Source organism: Emydura macquarii, unplaced genomic scaffold (assembly GCF_026122565.2).
Source record: "Emydura macquarii macquarii isolate MOO-44397 ecotype Brisbane River unplaced genomic scaffold, CSIRO-AGI_Emac_v2 contig_2676, whole genome shotgun sequence".
NCBI lineage: Eukaryota > Metazoa > Chordata > Testudines > Chelidae > Emydura > Emydura macquarii.
Window position 1 is genome coordinate 37,888,036 of NW_027132813.1, and position 21,467 is coordinate 37,909,502.

The 21,467-nt window shown below is 40.8% G+C and overlaps 1 protein-coding gene across 1 annotated transcript in view; it reads right to left on the reverse strand.

The window, feature by feature from the left end:
- The window catches only part of WDPCP (WD repeat containing planar cell polarity effector), a 243,472-nt gene that overhangs the window by 9,092 nt on the left and 212,913 nt on the right, over positions 1-21,467 (reverse strand). Inside the window, exon 16 of the mRNA XM_067565236.1 lies at positions 8,689-8,839. Coding sequence (XP_067421337.1) covers positions 8,689-8,839 — 151 coding nt within the window. The remainder of the gene's footprint in view (positions 1-8,688; positions 8,840-21,467) is intronic.

Genomic DNA, 21,467 nt, shown 5'->3' on the forward strand with positions numbered 1-21,467 from the left:
TTCAAAGAATTAAGAATTGGGCCTACAATGACAAAGCCATGATTAAAACTGAGAAGTTCCTGGCTTCCAGTCTCATGATTAGTCTAGTACACCATGCTCCATTTCCTCATTATGTTTCAAAAAAGCTTAGTTCATAACAACAAACTTCAGGTATACAAATACTATGTAGGTAAAGCACTATGTTTGATTATTTATAAAGTTACAGTATATTGTGTACAATGTAGTTTTGACATATATATTTATAGTATTCTTCTCACCTCATCTTATCATTATTTGCATTCGTTATTAAACAGACCTTTTGAAAAAAGTTGTTAGCAGTGTAAGCAGAAAAAGCAGAAATGCTGCAAAATTGATAATTTTTCATTTTGTTTCTTCAACTACAAAAGACAATATTCTGTTCAAGGAGTGAGGATATAGGGAAATGTGTTTAAATAATGTTTTTCCTTTGAATGGGACACTGACAATAGCCTGGTATTTCAAAAGAAACAATAAATCTCTGACCTTCACTCATCTTACTTTGCTTTAATCCTCCCAAACAAACAAACAAACAAACCAACCAACCAACCAACCTCCTGATATTAAAGAAAACATGATGCAGCCGTATCTTAACATTTCCTGGATTTTGATTGGGTGTTATAAACGCAAATTAGTTAAACATTTGTTTTTTGTACTTAGTATAAAATTTGACAGAATAATAGAAATATGCACATTTTAAAACACATAAGTAACATTTAGAAAACACTTTTATATAGTAACAAATACAGGACATACTTTTGCATTATACCTTAAATCCACTGGTATTAAAACAAAATACAGCTTAATAGAAAACAGGAGCAGTTTGGATAATTCTTTGGCAGGCAAATATACTCAGGGGGGAAAAACAAAACACAGTCCACAATAATGGAGGAGGATGCAGACATAACTGGACTTATCCTATGTGCAAGACCATAGAAATTGTCTCTGCAGCTCACCAGCTGATTCAGCCAGAAATAAGCTGGCCTGCAGAAGTCAATATTTTTCTTTTACACAGTGTTAAGTCATGGAGGGGATCAAATACGTTATCCTGCTCCTACGGACAACAAAGTTAGTGCTTTTTCAAAAATGTTTTCATTATTTATATGCATCTGCAGAGTAATTCTGATAAAAAATATTTCACATGTACACACACAGCCACACACAAAAGCCAAAAGAGAAAAAGAATAGTTTGGCTACAAAATATGTGACATCTAAGAAAGAACGGGTGACTGTGAAATGGTCAAAACAAAACAAAAACCAACCAACCCTTCCCCCCCAACAACAACAACAACAAAAAATCAAAATACCAACAATGCTGATTAGAACTGGCACAATCATCCTTCCAGTATTCACAAAATAAGCTCTGCATTGGTCAACGCATTGAGTTGTCCAGTTTAATTTAGGAATTGGGTTAGTAGGCCTGAACACAAATACAAAAAGAATAAAATTCCAGTGTTTGGGGCATCATCCTAGAACCTTCACTCAGCTGAGTAGTGGGAGCTACTTGGTGATCAAGGGTCACATGTGTGAGTAAGGACTTCAGGATCAGCCTGGGTACTATTAGGATGATACCATCAATTTCAGTCTACTATAATGCTCTTTCTCTAATTTAGCTTTGAGTTACTAACTGGACTCATTTCTCTGGCTGTGATGTTATTCTACCCCAGGGTGGGCTCTCTGCTTTGACTCTAAATCCAAGGAGAAAGCCCAACTTGGGTAGAAAAAGGTCCCTGACAGAAAATGACTGAACCTAGTGGCCTGTCCTACAGAAGCTCACTGTTTTCCTGATCCTTTACTTGTTCCTCTATTGTTATTCAATGGGGTTTTTGCCCTATCAGTCAAAGGGCCTAGTTTTTTTTTGTGTTAAAAAAACAGCAACAAAAAACCCAACTAATTATTTGAGGGCTAATGTTCCATTTACATTCCCCTGTGTCCTCCCCCCCTCCCCCCATTAACTGATACCATCTTGCTGTGCTTTTAGCGCTTCACTGAAATCCCACTGCAGTAGTTGCAAGTCTTTTCACTGACTTCAGAGGGTTATGGATCAGGCGGGAGAGAGCTCAAGCACATACTGTACACTTTGTCAGAAAGAGGCCTATTTATCAGACAGGATAGGGTCCATGCTCATGTTAGAAAATCATGGGGATTTCAGTGAGTTTGTGATATTGATACATGCAATCCAAACATGTTACACAGTCAAATACTTCTACACTTTTGTCTATATTTTAGACATATTTTTACAGTGATGAAACTGAGGCAACAAAGGCAAATGTAAAGCACAAGGAAAACTTTTAAAGACAAAATGCAGTAATAAGTTATGCTAACTGTATGATCTGTCTTGGGAATTCCTGATTGGGGAAAAAGCCTTAAGGAGCATTTTGATGCTGAGAAGATTGAATTGTTAAGGATGAAACTGAAAAAAACTGGACTACATTTAAACAAATGCATAATCCATTATGCTTTCTGAAGAGTGCTAGTAATAGGACTATATTAAGGAGTTAAATAGCAGTTCTTTTCTGGGCAAACTGGACTTCAAAACGTTTGGTAATTTTTGAGATTCAGTTAAATATTCCCAAAAGCAAAGGATCGATCATAACATTATATACAAGAACTAAGGAAATGCACTTAGCCTTGGAACTGTGCTGGGGTTTAAATGATAACTTTCTAGAAATTCAAGTGAGATACACAGCTTGGTATAGTGTCTAGATACAACTGTGATGGGTTCTTTAGAAATGCAGATACACAGGAAACAGTTCAACATTTTAGGCTGTGAGTAGCTTTAATAGTAAACTGCTGTCAAATGTAAATCCAGATCAAATGACTCCAAAACACCAGGAATGGAGAAATGAAGCAGTTTTCATTAATTGTTGTTAAACATCTATTTAACATCATCACTTTGCATGGTGTTTTACAGAGATTAAAGAAGACCCAGTCCCTGCCCCAAAGATCTTATAATCAACCATGCACAGCCTTATTCAAGTGAGTAAAATGTACCCCTATGAGTAGTGCCATGGATTGTGTGTGTGATTAGACCTTGTCTAAGTAAGGCTTGCAGGATCTGGTCCATAATTATAGGATTGATACCGAACACAATGTCAGTGTGTCTCTGCACATGTGGACATATTATGACGTGATCCAATGAAGACTTCTACAGGACTGCTGCAGAGATGAATCATCCAGACGGGAGATTATTAGGAGTTTTGAATTATAGGAAGCAACAATCCTTTCCACTGCAGTTCTGAGCAACACCAACATTTGAGACTGCTTCTGTATTGAGTGAAGTTTTGTCATGTAATCGGAGACAGTGACGATTTTAAAAAGTGCTGCTATTCCAGTATTTCAGGAGGCAGAAGCAAAGTCAAATTGTGAACTGAACAAAAAACACCAAAGAGTTAAGGGAGATAAAATCATGTGCATTTGAATGATGTTGAGGAGGTAAGAAATGAATGAACTACCTACAGTAATATGCATGGCATAGTTTAGGAGACCTCGCAAAGACAGCAAATCACACTTTGTGCAGGGTTTGGAGTCAGGGAAAGGCAGTAACATTGTAAGCAGGTTGATTTTTTTCCTGAGGGAAAGAATTTAGAAGTAAATAGGAAATGAAATAGCAAAGTCTAACTTGACCTCATTGGTGAGTGGAATACATAAGCATGGAAAGACTAGTTTTAACCAGCATGAGAAGTAGAAAAACTCAATGGCTAAAAAAAAGTAATCAAGTTTATGAATAATGATGGGCCAATGGAAGAGGGAGAATGTTTCATGACTGCTCCTTTGAAGCTGTGGGTAGAGGCTGGAGGTTGAGCTGAAATGGGCAGCAGAAATGTCAGATATGAATGTGGGATCTGGGAAATCGGTTAGAATGATAAAAACGCTTTGCCATCAAACAGTGCCTCCTGTCTGAGGAGCCCAATGTACTTTACAAACACAAATTCATTACACTTAACAACTTCCTAGTGAGGAAGACAAGCATTAATCCTCTTCTATTGATGAGGAAAGTGAGATACAAAAGATGAGTTTTTAAAATGACTACTGATTTTTGGGTGACCAACTGGAGGCTACTTACACGGTGTTCCGGAAGGTGCTGAGCACAAACCCACCTTCTGAAAATCAGGCCCTTTTAACTTGTTTCAAGTTAGGCACATGAAATCACTAGTGACTGTGGAAAACCATGACCAAAGAGATTAAGTGTCACATAGACCGTGGCAGAGTGGAAACAGAACTTTAAACATCTTAACTCCTAGGCCTGTGTCTTTACAGACCTTCCTTTCTCTGCAAAAATCTTCACAGGGAAAGATGTCTGATACAGATTTGGCAACAGATGTGCAGGTAGAAGATAAATGCTCTGGCAGTGTGAAAACGCACGCAAATCATCTCTGAGCCCTAGTATCTTGCTTGCTTGTAATTTTTTAATGAACTCGAACAAGGAAAGTTTCTTGGAGTCACATGGTCTCTAGCAGGAGTCAATTACTTTTTTAGCCAATATATGAGAGTTGTTACAAGAGTTTCTTTTAAACTCAGATTAGGGTTGGCAGGGTTCATGTAGTTTCAGCAGTTTCAAAGAGCCACTAGTGAGGGTCAGAAACTTTCTTTATATTTGGTATCCCAGCAGGAGGCAATCAAAAAACTTCAGGGCAGTGGATCTGCTTGCTTAGGGTCAGCTGCATTCAGAGGGTTTTAGCAGTTTCAAGGAGCTGTTAGTGACGGTCAGAAGTTTCCTTTATATTCACCAGCTTGGCAAGAGGTAATCAAAAACCTCAGGAAGGCAGAGCAGTTTATGCAGCTTCAGTGATTGCAAAGAGCCACTAGTGAGGATCAGCAACTTGTGGTGACCCACCTGGGCTCGCCTGAGTTAAAGTGGTCAAGTCAGCAAGCTAAGAAGCACAAGTGAAGGCTGAACTCTGGATTAGCTGATTCAGGAAGACCAACAAAGCTAGATGCTGGGCTGCCATATAACTACCAGGTATAGTATATTTCATAAGGAAAAAGGTGAACTGAAGAAAGAATAGCTACATTTATGCTTCTGGATAAGAGGCATGTTGGCATTGGTCCCATTCTGGACTTTTGTTTAATTTGTTTTATTATAAGTATAGCAGTGAACCCATCCCAAAAGTGTAGCCAACACCCTCGCACTAAATGTTAGAGGTTGTAACACTCACACTAAATGTTGGAGAATTTGGTTGTATCCAAATCCTTTAGATTGCTTTGAAAATCTCAGGCATATTTTCTTTTGTGTTTAAAAATTGTGTGAAGCTCTCATTTTGACATTAACCTACCACATGCTTAATAGCATAATCAGTGCACTAAATATTGTAAATAATATTACAAAAGCCCATCCTGTTTGAGTGAGAAAAGAAATAGCACTTCAGTGGGTAAGTACTGATCTTTGGTAAGGGATGTGTATGTGATTTTGTCCTAACAAGGAGGCAGTTGGAATAATTACATACCTGCAGTTAGGACAATTTGCCAACATGTAAGTACAATACTATTAAACTGTTACAAAATTACCAGAAAAGTTCCAACACACAGCAGGATAAAAAAAATCTGCATATTAACTGTGAAGTACCAATGTGATCTTATTCCTAAATTCAGCTCATATACAAGATTTAGAAAATGAGGGCTTCCATTTAAGAATCTGACAAATGATTTTCCTAACTGGGCATTTTAATTTAGTGTGAAGCAACAAATGTGTTCCCAAAAACGTAAGAGTTGTGTTTGAAAATTACCATGAGCTTTACCAGGAACAGAATTGAAGGTATCAAGAATGCATCTGAGAAAATAAAAATTACATTCCCCCTAGAATAGTTGCCCATTTTTATTTCTTACTATAGTTAATACTTTCCTTCATGCTTGTAAATCTGTCACTTAAGTATCATGGTACCTCTGCTCTCCTTGTTCTTCTTTTTCACTTGACTAGTTCCATATACGTAACATGTTCTGTACAATAAAGATAAAGGCAGATTCCCTGTCCCAAAGGACTTACAATGTTAGGTAAGTTAGGAAATGAATAACAGAAGGAGGTGACAACGCAGGAAGGTGTAGGAGAAAGAAATGACAAGGAAGAGGACAATATAAATATGCAGTCTTTGGTGAAATTCATGCACCTATTCAGATGCCCAAATCAGTTCATGTGAGGGATCCTACGGCTGTGGTTTTCTTTTGTACTGATACCCCATAGTACTGTAAGAAATATTCCTATAAAAAGCAAAGGTTTTATGCCTTTGCCAGCAGCCATTATCCAAAGCGCATATTCTTCAAATGGGTTTGGTACCCAACTTCTCAATGTTTCAGTTTCAACCTATATGGGCATCTGTCCAGCCTGCCATTCTAGGGATGAGCTATTCAGTTTTCCTTTCCATTGAGAGAGTACCCTGCAGAGCATCCATCCTTTGATGCAATAGCAATAACAGCTTGTACAGAGAGATCCTATAGATTGCTAGATCAGTGGCTGAGGTAGCCCTAGACCAGCAGTCTAGTGATGGGCTTTGAGAACTTTGTGTTGGGGTGATGTGCACTTTTTAGAACTCCTCTTTTTTCACACCTTAGCTTCTGTTCGACATCTTGTTGCTGCCAGTACTTCTGTCCTTTCTGCATTTCAGGCAAGGAAGGTTGCATTTTTGCAAGTAAAAATACGTATTTAAATATCATGTTGTTATAAATGTTCGGTACTCCAAAAATGCATGTATTCCTGGGCACCCTCTGCACCCTCCCAGCATCTCTGCACCTGTATCTAATATGGAAAAACATCTAATAGCTGCTGCTACTGTACTGAGGTTTTCCTCTCTGAGCATCCAAACGTGGGTGCCTAACATCAGGCAGCTAAATCTATATTCTGCAAAGACCTACATGTGTGCCTAACTTCATACATTGTGTTACTGATTCAGGACAGGATCCCTGTTCAGCAAAGCACGGAAGGATGTGTTTGTCCCCATGAAGTCAAGAGCACGGAGACATTGCTTAAGTGCTTTGCAGGATCAGGGCCTAAGAACTGTCCAACAACTTCAAGGAGACTCCTTCCTGTGCGTAAAGCTAAGTTCGCATGCAAAACTTTTCAAGACAGGGGTCTTAAGGCCCATATTAAAAGTGACCTAATTTTCAGAGATGCTGAAATCATTGATTCAGTAGCCAGTGCTCAGCACCTCTAAAGTTCAAGCACTTTTACTTACGTGTCGGAATATAGATTTAAGAGCCTAAATTAAGGCATCCAAGTTTAATAAAAATGCTGGTATTTTATTGTTAACACTCCTCTTGAATTTTTGTAATTGTTAGGGACAAAGGCCATGCCATTGAGCCACAGGAAAATGCTTAGAACTATCTTCTGAAAGCCAAAAGAGCAGTCAAAATAATCTAAAAATCCCAAAACCCCAGAATTTAAGCAGACCAGCATTAAGTATACACCAGTCAATTGCTTGCTTTCTCCTTTCACCATGCTCAGCATTTTGTCATTCCATGTTGTGGAAAGGGGAGTTCCTTGGTTGTATAAAAATCATAGAAATGTAGGCCTGGAAGGGACTTTAGGAGGCCATTTATTCCATCTCCCCCAGTGCTGAGACAGGGCCAAGTATAAACAGGCCTTTTCTGACAGGTGTTTTTCTCACCGGTTCTTAAAAATCTCCAATCATGGGGATTCCACAACCTCCTGTGGAAGCCTAGTCCAGTACTTAACTATCTTTATAGTTAGAAAGCTTTTTTCTAATATCTAACCTAAATCTCTCTTGCTGCAGAACAAGCCCAGTACTTGTTTTACCTTATGTGGACATGGAGAACAATTGATTAGTCCTTTCTAACAGCCCTTTCTAACAGCCCTTAACATATTTGAAGACCATCAGGTATCCCCTCAGACTTTTTTTTCCTCAAGACTAAACTTGCCCAGTTTTCTTAACCTTTCCTCTTAGATCACCTCATAGGTTTCTAAACCTTTTGCCATTTTTCTTTTTCTCCTCTGGACCCTCTCCAATTTGTTTTTGCCTTCCTCTGCAGCATGGAGCATGGGTCACTTGCTGATGGATTCTCTGTACCTTGAAGTTTTTAAACCATTATTTGAGGACTTCAATAACTCACTTATAGGTTAGGGGTCTCTTACAGGACTGGGTGGGTGAGGTTCTGTGGCCTGCTTTGTGCAGGTCAGACTAGATAATCATAGTAGTCCCTTCTGTTCTTAAAGTCTATGAGTCTATGAGACATCTTTCCAAAAGTGTGGTGCCCAGAACTGGACACAGTACTCCAGCTGAGGCCTCACCAGGGCCAAGTAGAGCAGAACAATTACCTCTTACATACAACACTCCTGTTAACACACCCCAGAAAATTAGCGATTTTGCAACTGCATCACCTGGTTGGCTCATATTCAACTTGTGATCCATTATAACCCTCATGTCCTTCTCTGCAGTACCACCACCTAGCCAATTGTACATTTGATTTTTTCCTTCCTAAGTGTAGTACTTTGCACTTATCAGTACTGAATTTCATTTGGTTGATTTCAGACCAATTATCCAACGTATCAAGGTCATTTTGAATTCTAATATTGTCCTCCAAAGTGCTTGCAACTCTGTCCAGCTTGGTACCAGCTGCAAATTTTATAAGCATAGGCGTTACCAGCACAAGCTGTAAAAGCTAAAATGCCTCATTGCTATTCAAATACTTCTACTCATACCACATCCAGTCAGCATTTCTCACCTGTTAGAAGAACTGTTCTGTGCTCTGCGTCTGAAGTTTGAGCCAGACGGGGGGAGGGCATTCTGAAATGTCTGTTCCTCTTGCGATGTTAGAGATAGGGCAACAAAAGCTTCATCTGAAGTATCCTCTTTGTCTAACTGCCCCAAAAGGTCTGTTAAAAATGATCAAGTTGTGATATTAGACTTGATCCATCACAAAGAACAAAACACACAGCTGATTTTCCTCAATTTGCTCTCATAATAAACAATTAGGATTCCTCTAAAACTTTCACGTAACAAACAGGACAGAATAGTCCCTCTTTATCAATTTGATTCGCAATGCACAGGGGAGGGCATACAGTCATTATCTACTGAGATAGTTTTAATTCATCCCCAGGATGCTCTCAGCAATCTATCTGATGTCTTTATTATATATATATATATATACACACACACACACACACACACTTTTCTGATTCACAAGAAACTGTATATCTGCATGATTTTCACCCTTAATTGTTCTCTGGAAAACATTTTCAAGTATCTAACTACCAGCCCAAAGAGTTTACAGCACAATTGGGAAAGAGTTGTGTGACTAAAGAGACATGGTTCACTCTAAATTTAGAAATCAACAGTCTAACTGGCTGACAAAGATCGTGTTTCAACCAAGTGAACATTTCACTGCAGCTACAGTGATCAACATACATTAACTGCATAATCTTTCCTCTTTACATCTTTAAGAGAAATTAAAACAAAGTCATAAAATATTTCCCTACCATTTTTGTTTCACTTAATTTCAGTTTACAAGGGAGACAACACAGACTTTAGGACCCTGAAAGTAGACAGATTGCATTATCTTTCAGCATATCAAAAGCCTATGTTTGAGATGTGCTGAATTTGAGAGAAAACGGTTTGAAAAGTACCCAAATCATCTAAAAGATGTAGAAAAACTGCATACTGTAGGTGTGACACTTAAAAAAAAGAAAGCAAAGCACAATCAAACCCTAGGCTAGCAGAATATGGATTAAGGAAAAATCCTGTTACAGATAAAGACTTTAAAAGGTTTTTCTCAAAATCATAAGACCTTTTTTCTTTTTTCTTTAAATCCTGTTTTTCCCCCTTGTTCTCTGCCTCCCTGAATCCTGTATTACCTAAGCTGCACAATACCCATGGTAACATCATGGGCAGTGGAAAGAATATAATGCTACTGCAAGCGTTATCATACTGTTGTATTTTACATTTTGGCCGGAGACCCAGAAGTGCTCACCAGCTTAGGAGGGCAAAGCCACTTGTGTTTCTGATCCTTCCGTTTCTAAAGGGCTAACGCCCCAAGATTGTTGTGGACCAATATTACTTTTCATGCTGTTCACGTGTTAGATGAAAACATAGTGAATGAGACAAACAAGAGAAAACTAACTTACTTATAATACCAATAACTAGCGTGTTCTGGCTGCACTGCTTTCACAGATCCACACACATGAAATTGTACAGGCAGGGAACCATTAAAAGGAGTTAGCTTAGTAAGGGGCCACATGCCTCAATGCATGCGCACAACAGATCCTAGACTGAATCTATTAAAGGAGATACGTTGATCCCACTCTAAGTTTCTGTCCATCTATCTGGAAAAAAAACTCCAAAGAGAAGCAGTGAAAGAGGGACAGTGAATGGATATCTCTGCAGGCAATACAATATATCTAGAAAATTCAAATTACTGGTAAGTAAACTAGAATTTCTTCTGCATAAATCTGTCTCCAGAGATCCCCATTCTTCAAAACTAATGAGTAGTAACTACTTAACTTCATTGCTCAGCCCCTTTCTTTCTCTTAACTACAAAGGGACTGCAGAAACTATTTTTTTAAGTGTGTAGAGAGCTCCAGGCAACGGCCTAAACATATGCCAATAATAGGAATTTTGCTTGGGCAAGTCTGAGAAACCACCATAATTTCAGTGGAATAAGCTGTAAGACCCTTTGGTAATGAACTCTATTTCTCTTAGCTGTTTTCAGAGCACTGTCATATTCATTTTAAAAGTATTTGGCCTGGAAGTGGTTTTCTTTTTCAGCTTTTAAGCAGAGATGATCTACCAAACATTCCAGTTCTTACAGTATAAAACATGAGCGTTAGATTCAGAGACTAGTCGAAATTGGTTTAATTTATACCTTCTTGTTATGCCAAGCTGTAGAACATAAGTCACACACCTACTTAGACTCCCTGAGACCTGGTCTGCACTAGAATTTTACATCGGTATAGCTAAGTCTCTCAGGTGTGTGAAAAATCTGCACCCCCTGAGAGATGTAGCTATATCCTAACTCTCAGGCCTTCTCTACACTAGAAAGTTTTGTTGACACAAGTTACAGTGATGACCAAAAAGCACTATAATTACAATGCTTGTGCCTGTCCACACAGCACTCACTGTATGGCCGAAGCGCATCCACAGTTGGTGCTCAAGCATCAACAGTAAGAGCAGTGCACTCGTGGGCAGCTATCCCACTATGCAACTCGTCACCTTGTGCTGCTAGGATTTGTGGGAAGGTGGAGAGGATCACAGTTCATCATGGGTGCGGGCTCAATGTCCCATGGTGCAGTGATATCCATCTCATCATTCCATTACTTTCCAACTGTGTTTTGTAGCATTTTTCAACAGCCCCCGTTTCCTGAGTGCCCACCCTCTTGATCTGAAAGAATGGATCTGCACTGGTCTCCACCGTTGTTTGTCAGTGCTCTGAACACATTGCAGCTGGTCACGTGGTATATCATGAGCTCCCAATTGGAACAGGAATCCAAGGCACCTGACCTGCTGTGTGCCATGCAAACAAACAGCACTGGATTACTGTTTGCATTCACGGAGCATCTGCACACAGTGCACTGCTGCTTTTGGGCATGTGAAACAAGCACTGAGTGGTGGGACTGCATTGTTATTCAGGTCTGGGATGACGAGCAGTGGCTGCAGAACTTTCGAATGCGCAAAGACACCTTCATGGAACTCTGTGCGGAGCTGGCCCCTGCCCTGCCGTGCAATTACACTATGGACATGTCTGGTTATGTGATCAGGTTACAACACAGGTAGTCACATGCAAATTATAAATGTTAACTGTGTTGTGATTAGGTCAGGAGACAACTGTGTTGTAACCAAGTCTGCTAACTCGGATAATTTTTGTAGTGTAGGCAGGTCTTTAGTTATATCATCTTACACATCATTAAGTGGGTGTGACTAGAACTAAGGGAGTCTAATTGAGAGTAAGTGAATCTACCAACTACCAGTTTACAACTCACCTCTGAATTTGGCCCTATACATTCTGAGAGACTGGCTTGTCCTTAAGAATGCTAATGCATTTTGGCACTTTCACGTCTAGGTAACAATGAGTCCAACACAGGATCTGTGTCCAGAAGTTAGTTGTATCTGATGGTTATTCAGTGCTTAGAGTGAAATGAATTAATAGTTTCAGTTCAGTTCCTAGTGGATGAGAGGCCACAGTATTATTACCATAATCACAAAACCAGCATCATAAGTTGCACTAAGTCAGATCCTTGCTGTATAGAGTAGAGGGCAAAGATTTGAATGGGTCTATGCTATGTTTCTTAGCTCTAAAGGTGGTCCCTTCAGAACAAGCTTGAGGAACACTAACTGGGAAGCTGGGGAAAGCCTGTACATGCTATCCCTTTTCTGTGGATAAATATAGGCATTCTGGCACATTTCATGATCACTAATTCATTAAAAAAAATTAAAAAATACCCAACAGAGTCTATTCACATGTAACTTGTAGATATTATTTCATCAGGAGATGCAGAGGTTGATCCCTACATCTATTTTTACTTTTAGGACAGAGGGGGAATTCCTTAAAACAAATGAACAAACAAAAAACATGAACAATGACGATGGCCCAGAAGTCTTGCGAGTGGTGCTAGCGACTTCTTCCACCATAGGTGCAATGACAGAAGGAAGAATGACCTTAGTATATTTTGGAGGCGGTGCAGCAGAAGAAAACATGATGGTCCATGCAGCCCCAATGCTTTTCCTGATAAATGGATCTAGTGCTGCAGAATGACCGGATATATTCAGGAGCAGGCCAAGAGCACCTCAAAACCATGAGAAGCAATTGCTAGAAGATCTTTGGAATGAAGAAATATAAATCTTCACTATGGATCCTTGGGTTCATGTTTCTTGTGGGCACAGATTTACTTTTAATATATTGTAACTTTTTTCCTTAGACATTCCTTAAACATTACTTTTCTCTGCATCTAATTTAAATAACTGAGATCTAACCAAAATGGTACTAACAGAGTAGAGATGGGCTGAGGGGATGGTTCACATCTGGATTAGGTTCAGGGCTAAATCAGGACTTGGTCTGGTGGCACTGGAAGGCTCACATATTGTTCAGACAAGATTTCGACCTAGATGATGAAAGCCTTTCAAGATAATGTGTAGTCTTGGTTACATCAGAACCACAAAATAGATCCATTCCAGGTCTGGAACTCAGGCTCTGCAGTTTGCTGAAGTCAGCTCTGGGGATTTGAATCTGAATTTCCACAGAATTTGAAAGACTTCAGAAATCAGTTTCTGGCTTTGCCTCTTTTCTCTGAGAGAGTAAAAGATTTCATTTTTAAAGGAGTTATTTTTCATCTCAGATGCTATGATGTTAACGTATATCTTGCTAAATTTACAAAGATCACATTTGTCGAGATAATGGTTATGATGATATTACATGAGGAATACTCTTAAGTTAAAGCAACGTGCTCTAGTAGAATCCATATGTATGATTATGCCATCCTCCTACAATTTGCTGGTAGTTGTGATTGTAACATCTAGCACCTGGCTGGAAGAGCCAAATGTATTTCTGTAGAAGCCTACTGACAGGTTTTCATATTATTCAGCTAGAAGGGCATTCTGAGAAGCCTTCATGCAATAGTGATGGAACTCACACACCTTCCTTGGTGATATTATGCATTATTACTTAAATGCACCTATTCTCTATTGGCTCTGTGCCTGCAAATTAAAAAAGAAATCCATTCTCAAGTCTCCTCCACAGGACTTTTAGGGATAAAATACATTTCAAGACATGCAATCACATGGCAGAATGAAAATCTTCTTTTAATATTGTTTGCAAAATTGACAGATCTACTTAACAGAAGCCATTAAAATATTTACAAAGTAGCAGCTGCTCTTGTAAAAATACAGCTTTTTTGTCAAGAAAAATAAACTAGTTGATAAGTGCAAGATAAGCCATTTGACTTCTTCTTTGTGTGCTCTGCATGGTATGCACAGCCAATTCTGTACAATCTGATGTTTACAGAGCAATCCTAATGTACGACCTCCTTAGGCAACAGGGACACAAGAAGCCTTTAAAACGCTGAAGCAAGCATTTAATCAGAACTCTTCATGCTGATCTTTGAAAAATTCAATACGTTCAAAAAATGTAACTCCCTTTAAAGATAAAATATCAGTTTTTTGCTTCAGGAGTTGCAAATATATGCCAATGAACTCCCAGTGAACCAGACAGACTTCAGCCACTGCTATTTAAAAGAGTAAATCATATGTTTCTCAGAAAGAAACAATGCAAGCACTCAAACAATATAAGTACTTAGGCCACTTGAGTGTAACAGTGGAATATTAGCTCAACTAGTCAAAACATATCCCCTTTTATTAGTAGGTTTAACTAAAGTTTCTTTTCACCTGGCTAGCTATTTTCCTGTGAATTATACATTTCTTTATTTTACATGCTTGTTTCATATTGAAATCAAGATTTTACATATTTTTCTAAAAAGATAAAGGGGACAGTTACATGCAAGTAATTACCATCAAAGTGTGAGCAATACTGACATTACAGTATATGCATTACACAGCTGTTCTACCTTGATGCTATTGTAGTTCTGGTCTAAGACCATGGGAGGGTATGCATAAAGTCAATGGGTGTCATGCTGTCCCCATTGAAGTCAATGGGAGTTTTGCCACTGATTTCACTGGAGCCAGGATTTCACCCCGTGTGTGTGTGTGTGTGTGTGTGTGTGTGTGGGGGGGGGGGGGGGGGGGGGGAGGTGTGGTTCCCCATCCCCAGTAATCACACACATTTATAAGGTGCTCTTCACCAGACTATCTCAAAGCTATTTACTGAATTAAATTAACAATACAATAGATACTAAAAACAGAAACATCTACTTGGCTACCCTAGAGCCTCGCTAACTTAAAAACTGTTTCCCACGGGACTGCCCGGGACGTACCAATAGCACAGAAAAGCCAGACCAAAGAGGAGTGTCCAACAATATGATCCAAATATGTCAAGATCTAGCTCTGATGGATTGCCAGCTGGAGCAAATTCTATAGGCAGGAATCTGCTACTGCAATGCCCTCTCCTCCAGGAACTTGGACTCCAATCGTATGATCAGTCTCCTGGCAATAAAAAGCCTGCATTTTCAGCTTTACATGTGATAAGTTCTCTGAAGGTGATGTGATAACCTAATTATCTTGACCACAAGGAGATATATATCTGTATATAGTGGTGATGCATGCTATAAGTTGTGCTGTCATGATATAACATGATCAACATAATACTGTTATTGTTTAGTAATTAGAGCAGGAGACAGGTTTGCAGAACTTCTGGGTTTTATGCCTGACTCTTCTATTGACTAGACAATTTTTCTTACTCAGAAATGGTATTTCTTTGGTGGACAAGGTTAATCTGTAACTTAATGGGATATAAATAGCAGTGCCTCAAGAATATCAGAGAAAGACTATTTTTTTGAACATGGCAGATAGAACAGTTTGGCCAAAGGCTAGATCAGTAGAGGTGTAAGTGCACACTCTATAGTGTCTTAGTGAAAGTATGCATGGAAGACCATACTATGCTGTTCTGTTCAGGTTCCTATACCATGCTCATCACCACTGTATCTGAGTCATAGTAGATTGCACACTTCCCTTTACTGCTATTCTAGCAGTACCTTTCTCAGCTAAGGAACAGAATTGCTTTCAGCACTGTGAGCCTTAAGACATAGTGGGCAGGGATGATCTAGAACATGGCTGATCTTGAGTGTCACAAATATACATTCTGATCCACTTGAATAACACTCTTTTAGGGACATTACGCCTTCTTTTTGGCCCTACCAGGTAAATGAACAAACTCATCAATCTAAAACTCCTGTGTTCTGTTTGCATAAAATATCATGGCCCTTTAGGCATCTAGAATATGAAAGTGTGTCTCAATCTTAGTGGAGGAAGATGGCACAGGGAAGCAAAACATTTTTATTAACCTTTCGTAACTGTTGTTCTTTGAGATGTGTTGCACATGTATATTCCACCCTTGGTGTGCGTGTGCCCCGCGATATAGCACCAGAAATTTTTCCTCCAGTTGGTACCTGTCGGGGTGGCTTGAGTGCCCTCTGCTGCTGCGTGCCCCTGGTGTTGATATAAAGGGCCCAACTGATCTTCTTTTCCTCCTTGTCAGAAACTCCAGTGTAGAGAGGGGTAGGAGGGCAGGTCATGGAATGGAATGGACGTGTGCAACACATCTTGAAGAACAACAGTTACGAAAGGTTAGTAACTGTATTTTCTTCTTTGAGTGACTGTATGTGGGCATTCCACTCTTGGTGACTCCCAAGCAGTAATATAGGCAGAGAGATCAGAGTTCATGTACACATGGACTGTACGACAGCTTGACCAAATTTGGCATTATCTCTAGAGTATTGGGTGATGGCGTAATGGGAGGAGAAAGTGTGCACCAGTGACCAGGCTGCTGCTTTGAAAATGTCCTGGATAGGGATCTGCGCTAGGACTGCCACTGAGGATGCTTGCGATCTTGTGAAGTGAGAATTTAGTTTGATTGATGGTGAAATGCCTGCCAGATCATAACACGTATGGATACAGGAAGTTATCGAAGACAAAATTCTTTGTGAGGAGATTGGAAGACATTTCATTCTGTCCACTGTAGCCATGAGCAGTTGGATGACCACAAAAATGGTTTGGTCCTGTCTAAGTAGAACACCAGTGCTCATCTAACATCCAATATAGGTAGCTGTGGCTCATCCGTATCTGCATGTGGTTTTGGGTAAAAAACAAATAAGTAAATTGATTGATTGTTATGAAAATGCAAAACTACTTTTGATAGAAAACTTGGATGAAGGCATAAGTAAATCTTATCTTTAAAGAAGACGCTATACACATCTGATGGTTTGGATGTAAGGGCACGCAGTTCAGAGACCTTTCTTGGCAGAAGTGATAGCAATTAAGAAAACCACCTTCCAGGAAAAGTGTAGTAAGGAGCAAATTGCTAAAGGCTCAAATGGTGGTCCCCTTGAGACAAGTTTAGACAAGACCAAATTCAGGTCCCAAGGGGGAACGGGTTTCCTTAATTGAGGGTACAACCTTTTCAGGCCTTTAAGGAATCTGATTGTCAGATCATTAGGAAAAAAACCAAACAGTTATGCATGCAAGAGTGGAAAGCCGATATTGCTGTCAGGTGAACCTTGGTAGAGGAAATTGCTAAGCCCTTGTTCTTACAGACAACACTGCAGCTATGTTTTACCTCAACAGGTAGGGAAAGCTCATTTGTCCCTGCTATGTCAGGAAGCAATCCACCTATGGGAATTTTGCATAGCCCAGTCAGTTAACCTCGCGGCCTCATACCTTCCAGGGGTGCAGAATGAGCTAATGGACCACCAGAGCAGGTCATTTTTGAGTCACTATGAGTTGTCTCTTTGCCCGGACATAGCCAGATGTATTTTCCGGCAGGGGGAGACTCCCCAAACAGATCAATCTGCAAACAGGTCTAATAGAAAATGTCACCAGTTCTGCTCCCTGCAAGGTCACAGTCTGGGCTCTGTCAGAGATGCCTTCCTTACTCTAGACAGAAAAGCTTAACTATGCTTTTCCCTCATCACACTCCTACACAGAGTGCTACTAAAAATCAAGCGGGACTGCACTTGAATTATATTAATAGCCACAGAGTGGCCCCATCAGCAGTGGTAGTCTACTCTACTGGACCTCTCAGTGGCATCTCTGTTCTCACTCCCACCACACCTGGACCTGATCTCCCAACACCACAGTTGGCTGCTCCACCCAAACCTGCCTGTTGAGCTAAAACACAGCTGTGGTGCTGTCTGTAAGAACAAACAGGTTTCTCCCCCTGAGGTCAGGTAGGAAAGCCCGACAGGCAAGACGGATCACTATGAGTTCTCTGACGTTGATATGGAGAGAGCTCCAATGAGGGAGGGACCCCAGCTGAGCTCCCCACCCAGAGCAGACATGTCTGAGACCAGAATCATTGATGGCTGAGGGCAGATGAAGGGAATGCTCACACAAACATTGAGAGGATCCAACAACCAATGCAGGGAAATTAGAACTTGTGCAGGTACAATGAGCTCAGTGGCCAGATGAAGAACGCTTGGTGGGTACACTGAAATCAGCCAAGCCTGGAGGGGTCTAAGGTGCACGTGTTGTACTAGACATGTGGATGAGGCCATGTGCCCTAGGAGCCTAATAAAGTTTCGGCCTGTTGTGATCGGGCGAAACTTGAGGTATGTCACTAGAGATCAGATGGACTTGAATCTTGTATCTGAGAGGAATGCTCTGGCCTAAGTAGAGTGCAGCACCACTCCTATAAACTCTGTCCTCTGTACCAGACAAAGGGTAGACTTGTCTGCATCAATCAATAGGCCTAGGGCTTTCAATGCTAACTTAATGAGTTGAACGCTGGATATAACTTGGGTTTTGGATCATCCCTTGACTAGCCAGTCGTTCATGTAAGAGTAGACCTGCACTCCTAGTCTCCTCAGGAACGCTGCTACCATGGCCATACATTTCATGAACACTCGAGGAGTTGCAGAGAGGCCAAATGGAGGCACTGTGAACTGGTAACATGACAGCTTCATTACGAACCTGAGGAATTTTCTGTACTCTGAGTATATTAATACATGAAAGTAGGCATCTCTTAAACTGAGGGTCCAGAGAGGGAATGATGAATGCCAGAGTGGAAGTTTATCTTTTTGAGATAGTTATTGAGCTACCACAGGTCTAGAACAGGTCTGAGACCTCCTTTTGCTTTTGGGATTAGGAAATAACAGGAGTAGAAACCTTTCCCTTTTAAATTATGTGGAACATCCTCTACAGCTCCCAATTGAAGGATAGGTTGAATTTCCTGAACCAGAAGTTCTTCATGAGAGGGATTCCTGAAGAGGGACGGGGAGGGAAGGTGGAAAAGAAGGGGTAGAAATAAACTGAAGGGTGTATCCCACTTCGACAGTACTCAAAAACCAACGGTCTGAGGTGATACAGGACCAAGCACTGAGGAAATGGAAAAGGTGGTTTGAAAACAAATGAAAAACTGCAGGGGCACTGTTGGTGCTGACGGATTGATGCCATGGGATCGATTGAGCAGGCAGTGGAGACCCACTCAATCGATCCCAGAAATGTCCTCCAGTAGATGCCGTAAATCCACCCCCGCAAGAAGAGTAACACTGCATCAACCGGAGGGCATTTCCCGTCGGCGCAGCGCAGTGGAGATGCTGCGGTAAGTAAAAGTTAGTAAGTCGATAGGAGATACGCAATCTAGTCTACTTAACTTGTGTCTCTCCCGTTGATTGCCACTGTCACTATAGACCAGGCCTCAAACTGTACTCTACTTGTAACCCCATGCCTGGCAGATGTCAGTGCCAGGGACCTCACACTTCCAGCAGTCTGCTTCTTATGCCTCTCCTTAGGCACTGGGGATGATGAACGGTGCTGGGACTTGGGGATGTTAGGAGGCGCACTCTTTACCAACACTGAGGCACTCGGTGCTGAGTTTGACTGACCTGGCTCAGATGGAGATCTCAAAGCCACTTCCATGAGTAGAAACTTTAGCCTGGCTTCATGATCTTTCCTTGTGTGAAGCTTAAAGTCCATGCAAATTTGGCAATGCTCTCTAATGAGAAGATCCTCAAGGCACTTCAAGCAACATGAGTGTAGGTTGCTTACGGGCATAGCCTTATTGCAGGAAACACAGGCTTGAAGCCCAATGATCAATGTATCCCTGAGTACCAGAAATCGAATAAAACCCTCAGATGGAGCAAAAAACCCCCAACTAACTAAGCACTAATAACTTTAATAACACTAAACTATTTACAATAAAATACAAGAGATCACAGTCCACTGAGAGTACTTGGAAAAGCAAGAAGAGCGGTTCCGGTGACTGTCATGGGCTGTAAGAAGGCACTGAGGGGCTTGGGGTTGGCTGGGCCCTTTATACCGATGCTAGCAATGTGCAGCAACAAAGGGAATTCAATGGGTATCACTGAGGGAAAAACGTCCAGTGACTGCACACAGGGCACGTGCACGCCAAGAGTGGAATGCACATGTGCAATCAGTCGAAGAAGAAACCCAGTTTTCTGGAGCTGATGAAAACAGAAAGGGCACTTGTAGAAAAATTAAGGAATAGGTTGCAGCATCGGGAATGGTGGCCTGCAACAATTATTGCCAGCTTGGACATCGAATGAGCTAATAAAATGGTCACCAGAAAAAGAACCTTACGGGTTAAATACTTTTCACTGAATACTTTGTCTTCAAAGAGAGGACATACAGAGCTTGCAACAGTAGCTTCAGCTTCCAGGCAGGAGGAATCAATCTGAAGGAAGGATTTATTTTAAAAAGAGCTCTAAGGACATTCTTGGAAAGGGAAAAGTCGGACTATGGACTTAATCCTAAGGGGACATTTGTTAGGCCTAATGAACTGACTGTGGCACCAGAAAGCTCCTTTAGAAGCGTGGCTGGTGGACTGTCACTGTGGATCAGAAAGGACTTGTGTTCAATAGATAGCTGGCTGAGAACCACGTGTGCTGCTACAACTCTGTGGAGGAGTCCAGAAACATGTGAAGGAAATTCTTGGGCTGAGAAGATGCCCTTCTGATAGGCCAAAAAGTCCAGGTACCTGAAAACAAAACCTGGGAAACTGGATGTTTACTGGAAAAGTGAAGCAATCCTAGACAAGAAACTCCTGCCTAAATATCAGAATGAAACACCGCTGGAAGGAAACACTCCTCCACAGGAAAGACTGAGGGGAGGTCTACACGACTGCTTAATTCTATCTAACTTACATTGCTTAAGGGTTTGAAAAAGACACCCCTCCTGAGTGACGCAAGTTACAATGACCTAAGTGCTGTCCACATTGGTGTTATGTTGGCAGGAGATGCTTTCCTGTCGACATAATTTCTGCCTCTCGCAGAGGTGGAGTAATTACGCTGACAAGAGAGCGCTCTCCTGTCAGCATGCAGTGTCTTCCCCAGATGCACTGCAGCGCCGCAGCTGCACCGATGCAGTGCTTCTAGTGTAGACCTGCCCTAAGTTCTGTGCTTCAGATGACTTGCTTTTCCTGCAAGATGGGATGAGTAAGATTCTTTTCTGCTCATTGAAACAGCATGCTGTATTCAAAAGATTGCCTGGGATGCTTGGTATCCCCTTGCCAGTACAGGTAGGCAACCGCCATTGAACTGTGACCCGATCAGAAGTGGCCTCTCTGATGACACTTTTTAGAATGCAAACAAGGCCTTTCTCGTGGATTATAGCACAACAATGTACTGTATGTATCTAATTTTGTCTTGAAATGGGACAGTTTCCCCCAGCCATTTTGCCCCCATATGTCATCTGTTTTCAACACTACCCCTCAGAGATTGGTTAGTGACATTTTCTAACGGACTAGACTCCTAAAATCACCACAAGAGGGAGACTTTGATGTGCAACTGGATACTTATTTGTCTTTCCAAGTCCTGAGATTGATGAGCTCCAGTTCAGAAGACATTTCTGAGCAGGTTCACAACTAGTCGATAACTCTAGAGTAAGGCT